Below are 18,984 nucleotides of genomic sequence, written 5' to 3'. Positions count from 1 at the left end.
TAAAAATCATATTGTTAGAAAAGCATTGTTTAATGTATGGATAAGATATAAAGATTTGTTAGAAAAGAAAAGCCCAAGATGGTTGTCACCAATGGAAGCGAAGGCCCAGAAAAAACTCAATATGGAGGCCAAATGGCCAAAATATTGGGAAATTCTGGAACAAGAGGGAGACAGACTAAAATTGCAGAGTTTTGAAAAATTGAAAAATAAAGTGCGAGATTGGCTCCATTATTATCAAATAATGGAGGCATATAATTTGGACAAAAAAGTTGGTTTCCAGGTGGAAAAATCAAAATTGGAAACAGAACTATTAGACTCTAAAATTAAGAATTTGTCAAAAATTTATAACTTGCTGTTGAAATGGAACACCCAGGATGAAACGGTGAAATCAGCTATGGTTAAATGGGCACAAGATGTTGGACATAATATAATGATGGCTGACTGGGAACAGTTATGGACCACAGGTATGAAGTTTACGGCATGTAATGCCTTAAGAGAAAACTTAATGAAAATGATTTATAGGTGGTACATGACACCAGTCAAGCTTGCAAAAATTTACCATTTGCCCGAAACTAAATGTTGGAAATGTAATGAGACTGAAGGTACATTCTTTCACCTTTGGTGGACATGCCCAAGGATTAAGACATTCTGGGATATGATTTATAATGAAATGAAAAAGGTATTCAAATATACCTTTCTGAAGAAACCAGAGGCCTTTCTCCTGGGCATGGTCGGCCAATTGGTGCCAAAGAAGGATAGAACTTTTTTTATGTATGCTACAACAGCAGCAAGAATACTCATCGCGAAGTATTGGAAGACACAAGATTTACCCACCCGGGAAGAATGGCAGATGAAGTTGATGGACTATATGGAATTGGCGGAAATGACTGGCAGAATCCGAGACTAGGGAGAAGAGTCGGTGGAAGAAGATTGGAAAAAGTTTAAAGACTATTTACAGAAATATTGTAAAATCAATGAATGTTAGAAAAATGTTGGAATGAAGTTATATGGCTTCAGCAGAAATGTTATAAGGAATTAAGTATAAATAGATTAATAGAGAATTAAAGGGAAAAATAAGGTTAAAATGTGTTAAGATAATTATAGGATAGAAAGTAGAGGAAGATGGAAAGGAATTGCTGAAACAACTAATAGAAGTGGAATACAAAAAGGGAGGTGTGAGGAGGTCATGGAAATAAGTGAATGAAAGATTGAAACTATTTGATGTGTTTTAAATTGTTTTTGTTTTGTTTTCTTAGTTTAAATTGTTTTTGTTAGTTCAGTGTTAGGTATTGTTTTTGTATTGTATTGTATTGTTTATTTTCTTTTTCTATGTAATGTCTAAATTGTTGGAAAGTAATAAATATTATTTAAAAAAAACAAACCAGGGGTGAGGTGGGGGTGGATTTCAGCCACTAAAGAAGTTCTACTGCAGATTATTTGGAGGATGCTCCATTTTTTTATTTTTATTTTTGTCCCAACTACTGCACACAAGTGCATTACCTGGGAAACAGTGAGGGGTTTTTTAACTACCATCCTGTTTTGTTTTGGTATAACTTCAGTTTAGTTTCAGCTACTAAAACATGCATTGTTTTGTGCAATGTTTTTAGCTTGAACTGTCGGATTTGTTTCCTCATTAATATTGTGATTTCTTCTGGTTGTTTCTAATATTTTTTTTTGAATTATTATTTGCCATTTGATATGTTGTGATCCAGTTTGGGCGCAGTTTTAGGGCAAGTTAGCCATATAAATAAACAGATGTGTCAAACCAGTCACAGTGATCCCCAGGGGAGCATGAAGATTATGGCCAGATGGTTGATCAAGAATCTGAGGGGAATCAGGCTGTGGTACAGCAAGGCACAGAAAATTATAATCTCATAGTGCCTGTGGCCATTGCAGAGTCTTTAAGCATTCAATTTATTGAACTCATAATTTATGCAAGAGAGAGAGGTTTGTATCTAAGAAGATATTGCTGGGTATCAACTGTCAAAATTGAATATTTAAGGATCAGGTGCCAGCTTTAGCTTTTGCAGTCAAATGTTCCTTTGTGTTCAGATCAGGCCTCAGCACAATAATGTAGCACTTGGGAATGAAGATGCAGCCCAGAAGCCCAGCACTAGAAGCCAAGGTAGAGAAGATCTGCACGGCCACCATGTATTTCCCCTTTGTGCTCAGGTAGGTGGGCACAAAGGAGACCCAAACACTGCAGAAGACCAGCATGCTGAAGGTGATCAGCTTGGCTTCATTGAAGGCTCCAGGCAGCTTCCTGGCCAGGAAAGCCACCGTGAAACAGATGGCAGCTAGGAAGCCCATGTAACCCAGGGCAGCATAAAACATGGCAACAGACCCTTCGTTGCACTGCAGGGTGATCTCTGCAGTTTGGGAATGCTTGTCAGACTCTGGGAATGGGGGAGAGAGCCCCAGCCAGATGGTACAGATGACAATTTGGACACTGGAACAGGAAATGACAATGGAGTTGGCCAAACACTTCCCCAGCCATCTCCTCATAGTGTTTCCTGGCTTTGTGGCCAGGAAGGCCAGCACCACAGTGATGGTTTTTGCCAACACAGAGGAAACAGCAACTGAGAATATAATGCTAAAGGCTGCTTGTTGGAGAAGGCAGGTCACTTTCCCTGGCTGGCCGATGAACAGGAAGGAGGACAAAAATGAAAGCAAGAGGGAGATGAGGAGGATATAGGAGAGGTCCCGGTTGTTGGCTTTGACTATGGGAGTTTTCATGTATTTAATGAAGATTCCTAAAACGAAGCTTGTGGTTAATGACAATAAAAGGGCAACGGAAACCAGAAGGATCCCCAAAGATTCTTCATAGGCCAGGAAGGTGATAATCTTGGGAATACATTGATCCTGGTCCTTGTTTGGATGGTGATCTTCTGGGCATTTGGTGCAATGGTCTGCATCTGAGAAGGAGAAAAAGTATTTTCATCTCCATCACTTATATCTGTAACTCTCTGTGTCATACTGCATTTTGGGAGAAGATGATGATGTGGAGGAGGTAACAAAATTAGAATATGCAACAAAGGAGGAAAATGTTAATTGATTTATTTAACCTTTACATGTGTATCCAAAAGAGATTGATGTGACACACAAGGCACTTTTCAATTTTTGTTTCTGAAATAACCTTGTGATGTAGGTAACACTGACAGGCAAAGACCTCCCCACAGAGCTGCACATGGTGTCTTCATTGTACAGTTTTTGCTGTACATGGAAGACACACCTGTTTACCTGGACTTTTGGATAATTGCAATCGGATTTATATTTCTTTCATGCAATGCTCACAATAGGCCCGTTGTTATTTATTTTCCATCTATTATAGTTTAATCATTTTCATATAATTTCTTGCTTATTCTGTATCCTGCTATCATAATTATAAATAAATATTTTTAAAAATCACTGCTGGTCAGTTATTCTTAATAAATTTTTAAATTCACTTTCTTTTGGGCGTGCTTTGGTTCTTTGATCACTGAAGACGTGGTTGGAAATAGCAACAGGAACACATAGTACATAGTGCATGGTGAGCCCTCTCCCTGCTCCCTGCTTTGTACCCCAGATATAACTTCATTTCTGTCGTTCCTTTAAACTCACTTTCGGTAGCTAATTAATTAATGAAGGTGAATAATAATGTAGACACCAGGAAAGGATCCAGATTCAAAAATGCCATCAGAATCTTCACAGAAGGAGTCTCTGAGTAAATCTCTGGCCTGTTCTTATTCTCCCAAGGAATGCCTTGGAGTCAGGTAAAGGAAAAGGACCCCTGGACGGTTAAGTCCAGTCAAATTCAACTATGGGGTACGGTGCTGATTTCCACTTTCAGGCCAAGGGAGCCGGCATTTGTCCACAGACACCTTCCTGGGTCATGTGGCCAGCATGAATAAACTGCTTTTGGCGCAACGGGACACCGTGATGGAAACCAGAGCACAAGGAAACGTCGCTTATCTTTCCACCACAGCGGTACCTATTTATCTATTTATCTTTACATTTTTTTACCTATTTATCTATGTGTGCTGATATGCTTTCGAACTGCTAGGTTGACAGGAGCTGGGACAGAGCAACGGGAGCTCAGCCCGTCGCGGGGATTTGAACCGCCGACCTTCCAATCAGCAAGCCCAAGAGGCTCAGTGAATACTGAATTTTATTATTTCAGTCACAGACCAGTTCCAGCCCACATACAATATCAAGGAAGTCATTAAACATAATAGGGATGCATTTGAATTTGCAATTAGATATAACAGGGACCCTCCTGCCAACCTAGCAGTTCGAAAGCACATCAAAGTGCAAGTAGATAAATAGGTACTGCTCTGGCGGGAAGGTAAACAGCGTTTCCGTGCGCTGCTCTGGTTCGCCAGAAGCGGCTTCGTCATGTTGGCCACATGATCCGGAAGCTGTACGCCGGCTCCCTCGGCCAGTAAAGCGGGATGAGCGCCGCAACCCCAGAGTTGGCCACGACTGGACCTAATGGTCAGGGGTCCCTTTACCTTTACCTATAACAGGGACAATACAGATATAGCAACAGTTAAAAAATATATAAATTAAAACTTAGTCACTAACATATAACCTAAAATTATCATTTAAAACCTGAATCATTATGATAGCACAGCTTGTTCCCTAAGTTTTATGGCAAGCGCACAGAAGTTGGCTACCCTTGACGTCATCTCAGGATCCTTGTCAGTGGTTTAGACCACAGCGTCACCCTCGTCACCCCGCCCTTGGAATCACCCACCTTCCTGAGTGGAGATGGTCCCTTCCGCACATGGAACACAAGAGTAGCAGCAAACCGGCTCTCCTTCTTGAACTACCTTGGCATATCCAGGGTGGCAGCTTTCGGTACACCTGGAGCGAGGCACAGCCTAATAATCAAGACAAGGTGTATCAAGAAGAAAGTGTTAGGAGCACCTGTGCCGATGGAATTATTTCATACAGTTTGCAAAGCATGAGGCAAGATCCCTAGTCTCACTGACCCCGTCCATTTATTTCTGGGGAAGCACTTTTTTTTGTAAGAAAAGGGCATGGCAGAGAAAACCGTTTGGTGTTGTCAGGGAACTGCCATCAGCTCAGAGGCGAGAGATGGAGGGGCAGTTTTGTTATAGGGAGCCTCCAAAAATCTTGCGAAGCAGTTCCTCTTCTGGCAAGGAGGAAAGCCCCACCTCCAGTGGAGAAGAAGCGCAAGGGCCAGAGGATGCTGGGGAGAGCCTCAACTCCGAGCCTGAGCAAACCAGAGAGGCTGGAAGTACGCCCTTGCCAGCGCCCATTCTGCGCAGTAGGCTTCGGCGCAGGGAGGGGCGGAAAAGGTTGGGGGTGACACGACTTTTATGCTGGGGGAGGTACAAAGACACACCACTCCCAGATTCTGCTAGCGATTGAGCCAGACATGAACTTACGACACTCTTCATTGTAAATAAGTTGCACCAAGAATAAAGCTTGGAAAAGACAGGTCGGAGTCTTGCCTGTTTACTCTCGAGCAACCACAGCATCATCTGACAGGTGTGTTTGCTTCTTTGTCTTAACTTTGTTATCTCTACCTTCTATACAGAGGACAAAATAAGGCAAAAACAAATCCAGAATAACAGCAATAAGAAAATAGTGGCAACAAACCACACTGATGCAATGCAGCAATTGTACATGCAATATCCTGAAGACAAGAATGTTAAAAATGACTCCTGGATTATTAAGTTTTCAAAGGTGCTTTGAGTGCTGGCAAAGAAGGGGGAATATCAACCTCTTTTCAGTATTCTGCTTTGTCCATTTTCCTTCTTCCCTTCCTTCTGATCTGAATAGAACTTCATACCAATTGCCTCTTGGAGTCTGAAATGTGGATTTGCTAAATTTAAGGATTTGTGCCATCTGCCCTGTTCCTAACTGCTGGGTGCAATCTCCTGGGGATACAATTTGGGGTGTTAGAGAAAAGTGGGCTACTCTGTTCCCTGGGAGAAAGAAAGAGATAAATGCTGGTTTTCCTCCCCAAATAAACAGAGAGGAACCTGGCTGGGAAATGCTGCTTATATTGTCTCAGGTTCCTGGGGCTCCAGTATTTCCTTGAGTGCCCCAGATTCCCCTCTGGTCTGTCTGGCAGCATTTACTGGGTTCTTAAGACATAATTGGTCCACCTTAGAAGAAGAAGAAGAGTTTGGATTTGATATTCCACATTATCACTACCCGAAGGAGTCTCAAAGCGGCTAACAATCTCCTTTCCCTTCCTCCCCCACAACAAACACTCTGTGAGGTGAGTGGGGCTGAGAGACTTCAGAGAAGTGTGACTAGCCCAAGGCCACCCAGCAGCTGCATGTGGAGGAGCGGAGACGCGAACCCAGTTCACCAGATTACGAGTCCACCGCTCTTAACCACTACACCACACTGGCTCTCAACCTTACAAGGCTGTTGTGCAGCAGTTGCACTATCAGGCTCTCCTAGCCTCATCCCTCTGTTATATCCTCATACCTTGTTAAACTGCTTGGGCCACTCAATGGCTTCTGGGTTAATGGCGAACTTTAGGCCAGTAGAAGTCACTCTCTCCAGACTCCCAATTTTCACTCTAGCACAGGACCCGTTAGGGTACATCACCCAGTTATCAATATCAAAGTCAGCTGGCAGCTCCCCATTCTCATCCAAACATAGTCTGCCCATGGAAGTATTTGAACACTGGATTTCTCTTAAGAAAGGGAGAAGCTGGAATGACAGGGGGAACATCAGCATTAAGAAAGCAATATGGAAGACTGTGACCAGAAGATCTGTGTGCCCGCTCAGTCTACATTCCAGGTGCTTAATTGTTGATGGGCAGCTTAAACACCCAGCGGATTGGGATATGAGATTTCATCCCTGAATAAGAAACATGTATCTATTCCAAGAAGACTTGCTAAGATGTATAAGACTGAATCAGATAAGTGTTGGAGATATAATGAGACTGAGGGTACATTCTATCATATGTGGTGGACCTGTAAAAGGGTAAAAGAGTATTGGGAAATAATTCATAATGAACTGGGGGGAAAGGTTTAAAAGTACTTTAAAAAAAACAAACCAGAGTCCTAACTCAGGCGGAAATTCCCAGCTGTCAAAAAAAGGTTATTTATGTTTGCCACTACTGCAGATTGTGTTTTGTTAGCCCCAAAATGGAAAACAAGCGAGGTCTCAACTAAAGAATGGCAACTTAAGTTGATGGAATATGCACAGCTTGCAGAATTAACATATAGAATAAGAGAACAAGAACAACATACATTTAGAGAAGATTGGAAAACGTTTATTGAATATATGGGTGGGGGAATTGTGTATACTTGAAAACGTTGGCAGCATTAAGATAAATTCAACAGTGTAAATAATTTTTGATGGATGTAATAATGGAATGCTGAATGGTTTAGTTCCTATAAAATATGCAGGGATTTATGTTGTGCAAAATGAATCATGGAAAGAGAGGAAGGGACGTCATTGCTATTTTAAGGTTGTTTAAGTGAATTTTCTAAAATGTAAAACAGAAATTTAATAAAAATCTCTCTAATGGTACCAGAGAGGAACCACAAGATATGGAAGTATCATATGGCATAACCAAAGTGAGCCAAAATATTCACCTTAACCAGAACCCTTATAAATTGGATTTCCTTCAGAAACGGGCAAGGAAAAATCTCGCTTGTAAATTTGATTCCATCATTGGGACAATGGATAGTTTGCCAAAAAAGGAAAAAAGGAAAAGGAAAAGGAAATACCTGCCATTGCCATAACCTTTGATGTTCCAATGTGTTTCCTTTATTCGCCATTAACATCCACCTGGATCTAGATGAATATGCTGCATTTAAAGCCTGAGCCACAGCTTGAATATTGAGGTAAGTGCTGTAGCTGTCTTGAGACAGGGCTCTCTGGAGCTCCTCTTGGGGCAAAGCCTTCAGTTTCTCCTCCTCTGCACATCTTGTCCAGCCTCTCACAGACAGCACATGTTTTGAATATGAACAATGAAAAGCTTCCTCCCAAAATTGCTGAAGAAGATGGGAGCCTGGTATGGAGTCGGCACTTCTGCTGCTACTGATCTTGGTTTTCATTACAAAGGATAAAGAACCATGAAAGTGCTGGAAGATATAAGGAGGATAAGACAAATTCAAGTCGATGTCCTGAAAAGCTGTTGTGATCCAGACTTTTGGCCCAATTTGTTTCCCACGTGCTGCTTGAATTGCAATAATTATGTTTGATCCCATTTGAGTGGTTATGTAGCAAACACATACATCGACTTGTCTCCAGGTGCCATATGGTTCATTGGGGCTGAACATTTTAATTAGATCCTTTTCTGGAAATCTTTTGGACAAGGCAATGCAAATCCCGCTGCCGATCAGCAGAGGCGTTAAGTCACTCACAAATCTTCCTCCAGCATCATTGTCTGGAGCGAGGAGACCAATCCAGGTCCACCCAAAATGCAGGAGCAACTTCACAATGCCCCGATATTGAGCTTCTTCTTTGGGGACCATCCGGTAGACAAATGGGGACTGGGTTTTATCTTCAAGAACCTGAGCCATGAAGGCAAAATTGACCTAGTGAGAAAAGAAAGAATTAAAATCGTAGAATTATAGATTTGGAATGGACCCTGAGGGTCATCTAGTCCTGCGATGTAGGAATCTCAACTACAGTGGTACCTCGGGTTAAGAACTTACCGTAATTTTCGCTCCAAAACACGCACTTTTTTGCTCCTAGAAAGTAAGGGGAAATGCCTGTGCGTGTTACGGAGCGAATGCACGGATTGGAGCCATGAATGCCGCCAGTCAAGAAAAGCGGGAGCCGCTTACACGCTCTACGAGGCTCTCGCTTTGCTTGCGTTAAAGCGACCTGGAGCCGGGGAGGAGGGAGAGAAGGAGAGCCATGGCAGCAAAGCGGGCAGCAGCCGCTTACACTGGAGGAGGGACAGACGCTAGCAAAGGTCCGTGCGCTCTCTAAACAGAGGAATGAGGCTGCAGAGGGATGGCAGGAAAGATAAAATTTAAGCAACCAGCAGCAAAATAAAACCAACCTCGAGCTCTGAGCCAGCGCAGTGAAAACCAGGAAGTAAAAAAAAAAGGCTGAGGAGGGCATGAGGAAGAGGGGAAAACTTCGCAAATCCCCCGCGTCTCAGCTGATCCATCCCTGGGACGGAGCAGCTTGTTTTCAGGCAGGATAGATTTGAGCATTGTCTGGGTCCTAGTGCCCCTACCGCTTTGTTGTGCTCCATTCTATTGCTGCTGGTGGCTGCTTATCACTCAGGCTGCAAGGAGGAGCGCTTTTACACAGCTAATGGCGAATCCCCTGCAATCCAAGTCCTCCTCACTTGCTCAAATCTATTTGATTGTACTGGAGTACTGTGTCCAGTTCTGGGCACCACAATTCAAGAAGGACACTGACAAACTGGAACGTGTCCAGAGGAGGGCAACCAAAATGGTCAAAGGCCTGGAAACGATGCCTTATGAGGAACGGCTAAGGGAGCTGGGCATGTTTAGCCTGGAGAAGAGGAGGTTAAGGGGTGATATGATAGCCATGTTCAAATATATAAAAGGATGTCACATAGAGGAGGGAGAAAGGTTGTTTTCTGCTGCTCCAGAGAAGCGGACACGGAGCAATGGATCCAAACTACAAGAAAGAAGATTCCACCTAAACATTAGGAAGAACTTCCTGACAGTAAGAGCTGTTTGACAGTGGAATTTGCTGCCAAGGAGTGTGGTGGAGTCTCCTTCTTTGGAGGTCTTTAAGCAGAGGCTTGACAACCATATGTCAGGAGTGCTCTGATGGTGTTTCCTGCTTGGCAGGGGGTTGGACTCGATGGCCCTTGTGGTCTCTTCCAACTCTATGATTCTATGATTCTATGATTCTATGATTCTATTCTGCCTCAAAACAAGGAGCGGAAGGAAAAGGCTGCAAACTGTTAAATGGAAAAAAAAAACCACCAGGCACAGGGCAAATACCTTAAGTATGCCTTTAAAGCAACAGTGCTCTTTCCCTCCCTCCTCCCCGCTCAGCTCGCAGAAAAGCTCCTTCTCCACACACACCCCACGCGTGCTCCTTGTCCCTTGAGTTCTTTTCCTTCCTTCCCCACTTAAAACATGGTTACAAAGCACGGATCCACATGGATCCTCAGGATTTTTGCACTGGGTCACCTCAAATTCACCATCAGATCACATAGCAGGTCCATGGCTATAGCCTGCGCCAAAAAACACACACGCACCCACTGTTTCATGGGGCCGCAATGGCGCAAAAACGTGGTTACAAAGCACGGATCCACATGGATCCTCAGGATTTTTGCATTGGGCTACCCCAAACTCACCGTCAGATCACATGTCTGTGGCCACAGCATGAACCATAAAAATCATACATCCACTGTTTTGTTTAGAATATTTTTTCCTTGTTTTCCTCCTCTAAAAACTACGTGCGTGTTGTGTTCAGGTGCGTGTTATAGAGCAAAAAATACGGTAATTCGTTCCGGAGGTCTGTTCTTAACCTGAAACTGTTCTTAACCTGAAGCACCACTTTAGCTAATGGGGCCTCCTGCTGCCGCTGCGCCGCCAGAGCACGATTTCTGTTCTCATCCTGAAGCAAAATTCTTAACCTGAGGCACTATTTCTTGGTTAGTGGAGTCTATAACCTGAAGCGTGTGTAATCTAAAGCATATGTAGCCCGAGGTACCACTGTAGATCATAATAGAAACTGATAGTGATTTCCTTTACTTCCAGGAACATATCCTTATTAACCTGAAGTGATTAATATCTAAGAAAATTTGTGCTGGCTGCGACTGGGATAGCTCAATAAGTAGAGCACGAGACTCTTAATCTCAGGTCTCCTGCATCTTAATCTCAGGTCTCCTGTGTATCTGAAGAAGTGTGCTTGCACACGAAAGCTCATACCAAGAACTAACTTAGTTGGTCTTAAAGGTGCTACTGGAAAGATTTTTTTTGCGTTTTAGGGGGTTGGACTAAATTAGCTTTCCAACTCTCTAACTGGATGTATGATGGTATTGTGGTCTGAAACATCTGGAAGGTGCTAGGTTGGTGAAGGCTGAATTTTGAAAACAAAAAAAAGCAGTTTTCCTCATTTTTAATGCCCTCTCTTGACTTCTCTGGAAAAAAGGTGTCCAAAAAGTGGAATTTTATACAGTTGACATTCTGCTCTGTCCCTCCATGCTGCCACCCTACCTACCTGTGGGATTTTGTAGATGCCTAAAATGGATGAAATCTGCTTTGAGATTGCAGAATTTCCCCCTTCGAGAACAGCCAGCAGGTTATTCTGTTTCCCACAGTTATAGTTCGGAATATTGCTTTCCACACCTGCAAGCAGATCTATCGTGGCATCAGAAGTTATCCTTTCATCTAAATGGTTCTCATAGAGGTTGTAACCCAGGGTGATGTTGGGTAAGATCCTGGGATCACTGTTGATCTCCTGGATGGTGAACAAGAAGGACAAGATTCGCCAGTACCTGCTGGCAGACAAACTGCAATAAATCAATCAATTTTGAAGCGTTAAACTGCTATCCACCATTTAACAAAAACAAACGTATTTGATCTGCAAATAATAGTTTGGACAGTGTTCTCGAAGCTACAAACATGAGTCTGACCAAACTGCGGGAGGCAGTGGAAGACAGGAGTGCCTGGCGTGCTCTGGTCCATGGGGTCACGAAGAGTCGGACACGACTAAACGACTAAATAACAACATGTATGCATGCATTTTATTTCTTGAATTTTTACCCCACATTTTTCTCCAAAGATCTCTGCATTCTCCAATAATAATTGGGGATATGTGCTCCATTGCAGGAGCTTAGAAGTGCACATTGTCTTCAAAGAACAAAACTGAGTAAAAATGAACCCCATCCCCAACCCCAAAATTTGTAAAAGACTGGGAAGTTGCAGCAATGCTACTTGCATGGTTTTGGCTGCTTCAGAGGATGTCTGCATAGATCCCCCAACTGTTTTTCAAAAGTCAACACAGGGGTCAAGCAAGGGCATGTCCTTTGCCAATGATGACCACTAAGTTGGGGACTAGGAAACAGGGTGTCTCCCTGGTCATTAGAAACCATTTGAGTTCAGGGGTACCAAACACATCAACCTGTAATAATAATAATAATAATAATAATAATAATAATAATAATAATAATTTATACCCCACCCATCTGGCTGGGTTTCCCCAGCCACTCTGGGCGGCTTCCAACAGAATATTAAGATACAATAGTCTATTAAACATTAAAAGCTTCCCTAAACAGGGCTGCCTTCAGATGTCTTCTAAAAGTCTGGTAGTAGTTTTTCTCTTTGACATCTGGTGGGAGGGCGTTCCACAGGGCAGGTGCCACTACCGAGAAGGCCCTCTGCCTGGTTCCCTGTAACTTGGCTTCTCGCAGCGAGGGAACCGCCAGAAGGCCCTCGGCACTGGACCTCAGTGTCTGGGCAGAACGATGGGGGTGGAGACGCTCCTTCAGGTATACTGGGCTGAGGCCGCTTAGGGTTTTAAAGGTCAGCATCAACACTTTGAATTGTGCTTGGAAACGTACTGGGAGCCAGTGTAGGTCTTTCAAGACCGGTGTTATGACGTCTCAGTGGCCGCTCCCAGTCACCAGTCTAGCTGCTGCATTCTGGATTAGTTGTAGTTTCCGGGTCACCTTCAAAGGTAGCCCCACATAGTGCGCATTGCAGTAGTTATGAATGAAATCTGGTCAGCTGAAGGAGTGTGTGAGGAAAAGTTGAATAATTATTTTTCATATTTTGGACATCCAACTCCCCTAATGAGGAAGTCTCCTGCTCTGTATTATGATATGTATTTGCTTTATTTAAAGCCTATTTCTCCTTCTTTCCAGCCAAAAAATGTCACTCAGTGTATTAATTTGCTTAAGACGGTCTGTCATCAGGCTCATAATTCAAAAACACATGACACGAAAGGGAAAAGGTGGAGATGGAGAAGGAAAGCTTTAATTTAGCGAAGAGGAATTTTCACATGGTCTACTGTTGCATTCCTGGCAGATTATTGTAATTATATGGTATAGTGTCAAAATAAAATAAAAGTAAAATAAATAGAGACCTTGCACTTTGGAAATTGCCTGAATTTAGTGTCGCCCGCACCTATCTACCCAAGTTGGAATAATGTTATGCCTCATTTTGATCCCTGATCATTTGCATTATGGTGTTGCCAGAAGAGCACTTCCTGCAAGACCCAGGGAAGCTGAAAATGGAATGGATGGCTGGGAATCTATTGCTGGACTCCAACTCCCACCAGTACCAGCCCAGCCAGCAAGGGATGATGGGAACTTTAATCCAACGATGTCTGGAGGGTCACAGGTTCTGGAGCTTTGAATAGGGGCTATTTGCCTGGTTTAAAAAGCAGCCGTTGGAGAGCTGGTGGAGAAACACAACATCCATCTGCATAGAATTACTTACCCCTTATCCCTGGTTAAGGGGGTCTGGGAAAAGTTGTATGGAAGCTTTCCGAAAAAATATTTTGGAGATACAATCCCACTAATGAGGAAGTTTCCAGGCCGGTAGTAACTGAGTGCTTCATGCTGGTCCCGGATCAGATTCAAGGGGCATTTTGCTTTCAGGTTCCTAAAGACTCCATGGGGCATCATTAGCAACAGAAGCAGCAACAGAAGCAGCAGGGATCTCATTCTGGCCCTGCCTTCTACATCTCTCATATCAGTGGCTCCTCTCACCTCCAGTGAAAGCAGATCAGAAGAAGCAAGCAGCTCTTCCAAGACCAAAGCTGTAGTGGTTTTACTGATTTGGGTGTTGTTCTGCTGTGACTTCAGAATTATGTAACATCACACATACATATCCCCTGCTCTCTCCTGCTGCAGATCTTGACTCAGGAAATATTCTCTGCACCGACTTTGCTTTCCAGGCACAGTGCAATTAATGACATTGCTATCAACACTCTTGTTGATTCTGATGCCTAGGCCATCTCCAAAAAATATCTCTCTAGCTCTTACAAGAATAAATCACTATGATTTTGATAATTATAAGTTGAAGAAGTTTTGCATCCACAACTCCCTGGAGTCTTATATGGCTTAAGGGGCAGGTGTACAGCTGGAGAAAAGCGTGTTTGTGATATGCATCTCCAAAGTTTTGATATGAGTCAAGGAAAGGGGATAAGGAGAGTTTGACCTGAATTTTGCGCACAAGTACCTAGGGAGAGGGACGCGGGTGGCACTGTGGGTTAAACCACAGAGCCTAGGACTTGCCGATCAGAAGGTCGGCGGTTCGAATCCCTGCGACGGGGTGGGCTCCTGTTGCTCAGTCCCTGCTCCTGCCAACCTAGCAGTTCGAAAGCATGTCAAAGTGCAAGTAGATAAATAGGTACCACTCTGGCGGGAAGGTAAATGGTGTTTTCGTGCGCTGCTCTGGTTTGTCAGAAGCGGCTTAGTCATGCTGGCCACGTGACCCGGAAGCTGTACGCTGCCTCCCTTGGCCAATAAAGCGAGATGAGCGCCGCAACCCCAGAGTCGGCCACGACTGGACCTAATGGTCAGGAGTCCCTTTACCTTTACCTAGGGAGAGCCCTGCAGCCAGATCAGACCAAAGGACAATCATGTCCAGGACTCTGTATCTCCCAGTAGTGAATCAGACAGCTCTGGGAAGCTCAAAAGCAGGGCAGGAGGGGGCTTGGTGTTCATCAGTATGCGGATGATTCCCAGCTCTACCTTTCTTTTAAATCAGAGCCAGTGAAGGCGTTGAAGGTCCTTTGTGAGTGTCTGGAGGTGGTTGGAGGATGGATGGCGGCTAACAGATTGAGGTTGAATCTTGACAAGACAGAAGTACTGTTTGTGGGGGAAAACAGGGGACGGGGGAGGGCAGGTGTGGGGGACTCTCTGGTCCTGAATGGGGTAACTGTGCCCCTGAATGACCAGGTGAGCAGCCTGGGAGTCATTTTGGATTCACAGCTGTCCATGGAGGAACAGGTCAATTCTGTGTCCAGGGCAGCTGTCTACCAGCTCCATCTGGCACGCAGGCTGAGACCCTACCTGCCTGCAGACTGTTTCACCAGAATGGTGCATGCTCTGGTTATCTCCCGCTTGGACTACTGCAATGAATTCCACGTGGGGCTACCTTTGACAGTGACCTGGAAACTACAACTAATGCGGCAGCTAGACTGGTGACTGGGAATGGCTGCCAGGACCATATAACGCTGGTCCTAAAGGATCTCCACTAGCTCCCAGTATGTTTCTGAGCACAATTCAAAGTGTTGGTGCTGACCTTTAAAGCCCTAATTAGCCTCCGCCCAGTATACCTGAAGGAGCATCTCCACCCCCATCATTCAGCCCAGACACTGAGGTCCAACAAAGTAAACCCTAATTTAAATGGATCTAGAAAATCATTTTCCTGTCAGAGTGCCTGGATCTGGCCTGTAACCACCTGCTCAATAGCCTTCCCCAATTACCAATATCAAAGTCAGCTAAACAATGCCTAAACTGTCAAAGTTGCGACAATTGCTATGAAGTGACAGGGCTGGTGCAAAAATCAGCCGCCACCCCTGTCTCCATGCTTGAGCAACTCCAGCACATGGGCAGAAAATAGCAAAGTATCAAATGCATGAAGTCCATCTCCCTTGCATAGTTCTAAAGAAACACTCACTCATATAGCAGAATTCTTCAGCAACAGTTTACTGAGGTTTAAAAGCATACAGGACTTACTGGATCCCCAGTAAGGTACAAATATCTTCCACCCCAAAGAGCACATCAGGTTACAGAAGCAAAAAAATAGACAGGAAAACAGGAAGTAAGAAAGACTGAAGCTAAACTGCCCAGCAGGCAGGAGAATATAATACCCACCCCAAGCAATGACCTCGAGTCTCACATGACTATCTAGATAAACACAGCTACTAGCTTGTTCTTTTGAGAACTAGAAAGTTCTAGAAAGTTCAGAAAAGTTCTAAACCCATAAAACTCACAATCCCTGCCATGAGGGATTCACTATGAGGATGGTGAAAACCAGAGGGCTGGAGCCAATTAGCCAACTGGGAAATTCCAACCTGGCCCTGAATACAGCAACCGACTACGCTCCTAGTGACCCAAAGCTTCTGCACACCAGTGAAGTGTTAGAATTCCTGATCTATGAGTGCAGTCATGGGATTTTTGTCTATCACATGATGGTGTATGTTTTAACTCCACAGAGTGGGAAGTGACAGAGACAGGATGTTTGTGTTACTGTGTTCCATGAAGTGGGACTATTGTCCTTTGTTCTTTTTCTCTTTGCTGTCTAATGCTATAGAAAGAGGGAGCCATGTTGCAGTGCTCCGTGTGTGTTTATATGTAAATAAAGTAGATTAGCCAAAATGCTGAGTTGCTGAGGTCTGTCACACAAGGTGCACAAACTCTGCAGATCCCTAAGTGTGCTGGTGTCGGTTGGCATCGGTCTCTGTGATGTTCGGGCTGAAGAAAGCTTTTGAAGCTCCCAAACGAAAGACCAGGAGGGAGAGAACATGCCAGTCGGAAATGTGTCTCTGCCAGAGTCCTACTCGAGTCCTACTCGAGTGAAGAACATGAGAGCATCCCTGTAAGAAAAGTGTGTAGTTTGTTAAGCGTACTGGGAGCTGTAGCTCTGTGGGGGGTAATCTACAGCTCCTAGTATTCATTGGGGGGGTCACATGCTGTGTCTCAAACGTTTGATGTGTATGCAGCCCACCGGCCCATCCAGCTAAGTATTATCCCCTCTAACTGGCAGGATCTCAGAATGAAAGTGGCATTTCCTGGTCCCGCTTCTTCATGCTTTAAACTGGAGATGTTGGGCATAGAACTTGGGTGGAACCAGCTCTGCTTCTCATATACACCCCTCCCCCTCTGGAGACAAAACTGGTTCTGCTTCAGATTCTGTTGTACGCAGAATCTGTCCCTATACATAGCACTCAAGATCAGATGCCTTTAGTTTTTATTGTCAGGTATTCCTTTTTATTTAGGTCAGGCCTCAGTATAAAAATGTAGCATTTGGGCAAGAAGATGCAGCCCAGAAGCCCAGCACTGGAAGCCAAGATAGAGAAGATCTGCACAGCTACCATGTATTTCCCCTTTGTGCTCAGGTAGGTGAGCACAAAGGAGACCCAAACGCTGCAGAAGACCAGCATGCTGAAGGTGATCAGCTTGGCTTCATTGAAGGCCCCAGGCAGCTTCCTGGCCAGGAAAGCCACCGTGAAGCAGATGGCAGCCAGGAAGCCCATGTAACCCAGGGCAGCATAAAACATGGCAACAGACCCTTCATTGCATTGCAGGGTGATCTCTCCAGCCTGGGAGTGTTTGTCAGAGTCTGGGAATGGGGGAGAGATGCCCAGCCAAATGGTGCAAAGGACCATTTGGACACTGGAGCAGGAAAGGACAATGGAGTTGGCCAGACTTTTCCCCAACCATCTCCTCACCCTGTTCCCTGGCGTTGTGGCCAGGAAGGCCAGCACCACCATGATGGTTTTTGCCAAAACAGAAGAAATGGCAACCGAGAGGATGATGCTGAAGACCATTTGTCGGAAAAGGCAGGTCACTTTCCTTGGCCTTCCAATGAAGAGGAAGGAGGACAAAAAGGAAAGCAGGAGGGAGCTGAGGAGGATATAGGAGAGGTCCCGGTTTTTGGCTTTGGCTATTGGAGTTTCTTTACATTTAATGAAGATTCCTAATATGATGCCTGTTGTCAAAGACAAGAATAGCGTAATAGAAGCTAAGATTATCCCCAAATATTTTTCATAAACCAGGAAGATGATGATCTTAGGGATACATTGATTCTGGTGCTTGTTTGAATATTCATCTTCTGGACATTTGTGGCAATGATCTGCATCTGAGGATGAGAAAAGTGGCTTCAGCATCACTTACATCCATAAATATCTGTGTTCTATTACATTTTGGAGGGAAATGAAGTAGCAGAATAAACCTATGTGGTAGGGAAGGAGAGGCAAAGATTTGTCCGTCCATTTCACTATTTAATGCTTACATTTGTATCCCGCAGATGTAGACAGATGTAGTGCACAAGGTTTATCTCACTTTTCGTCACCAAAACATCCTTGTTACATAGGATGACGCTGAGAGGGAACGACCTCCCCAAATCGGTGTCTCTGGCATTATTATTTATTAAATCGATTTGCCGTCTTTTCCACAGCAACTCAAAGCAATGTACGTTTATATGAAACAAAGAAGCAAAAACATACCTTAAAACCTGCATTAAAAAAATTAAATCTACTTTTAAAAGCTAGATTGGACCACCCCACCCACTTAAATAGACCCTAATAATTAAAAGTCAGACGCCTTATGAAAGACGACTGTTTTTGCCTGGTGACTAAAGATATGTAATGATGGCACCAGGCGAGCCTCTCTGGGGAGAGCGTTTCGCATTGTGCAGCTTTTGCTGTATGCCTCTTTATGTGGACCTTTTGATAATTCCTTTACGTGTTTTGATATTTAAATATGATTTCTTGTGATACCTTAAGTTGTTCAAGCAAACAGTTCTGTGTTTCTTAAATGTAATACTCATAGTAGACTCACTGTGATAACTTGTCTATTATATTGTACTGCACTGTCTCCCTATCCCTGAAATAAGAACTATTTCCCTGTTAAAGAGAACCATTGAAGTGGTGGTCAAGAAGCATGACATCCACGATGTATTTAATTATTTGCACTTTAAGCTTGGTTACTGGGGGCTGGGAAAAGTTATATGGAAGTTGCTCAGCAAAGCTTCTTGGAGATATGACTCCGCTAATGAGGAAGTCTCCAGGCCGGGGGTAACTCTGCGCTTCATTTTCTTCCCTCATCAAATTTAAGGAGCACTTTGCCTTCAACTTCCCCCAGACTTGATGGGGCATTAGAAGCAGAGGCGGCAGCAGAAGCCGCAGCAGGGAGGTCATTCTGGCTTGGCCTCCTACACCTCTATTTTGACTACTCCTTTCTCCCCCACAGCCAGGTAATCAGAAGAAGTCAACACACTCCAGCACAGTGTGACTTCTTGGCTTCTGATGTTTGGGCAATTGCCAGAGATCTGTCTTGAGCTTCGGGAAGAATAAACTCTGAAGATTACACCGGACAAGAGT

At 44.0% G+C, this 18,984-nt stretch overlaps 1 protein-coding gene across 1 annotated transcript; it reads right to left on the bottom strand.

The window, feature by feature from the left end:
- Window positions 1-1,511: 1,511 nt before the first annotated feature.
- Window positions 1,512-8,480, bottom strand: LOC308469839 (vomeronasal type-2 receptor 26-like). The gene is made up of 4 exons (XM_080992844.1): window positions 7,707-8,480; window positions 6,451-6,678; window positions 4,736-4,862; window positions 1,512-2,915 (listed from the first exon to the last, which is right to left on the bottom strand). Exons 1-4 carry the CDS (start codon window positions 8,454-8,456, stop codon window positions 2,005-2,007), a joined length of 2,016 nt encoding a protein of 671 aa, XP_080848970.1. The 5' UTR covers window positions 8,457-8,480; the 3' UTR covers window positions 1,512-2,004.
- Between the last annotated feature and the right edge of the window lie 10,504 nt (window positions 8,481-18,984).

This window comes from Podarcis pityusensis (assembly GCF_964106645.2).
Source record: "Podarcis pityusensis genome assembly, chromosome: 2".
In the NCBI taxonomy this organism is placed as follows: domain Eukaryota; kingdom Metazoa; phylum Chordata; class Lepidosauria; order Squamata; family Lacertidae; genus Podarcis; species Podarcis pityusensis.
The sequence above is the reverse complement of the archived record's forward strand: the minus strand, read 5'-3'. Positions and strand labels throughout refer to the sequence as shown.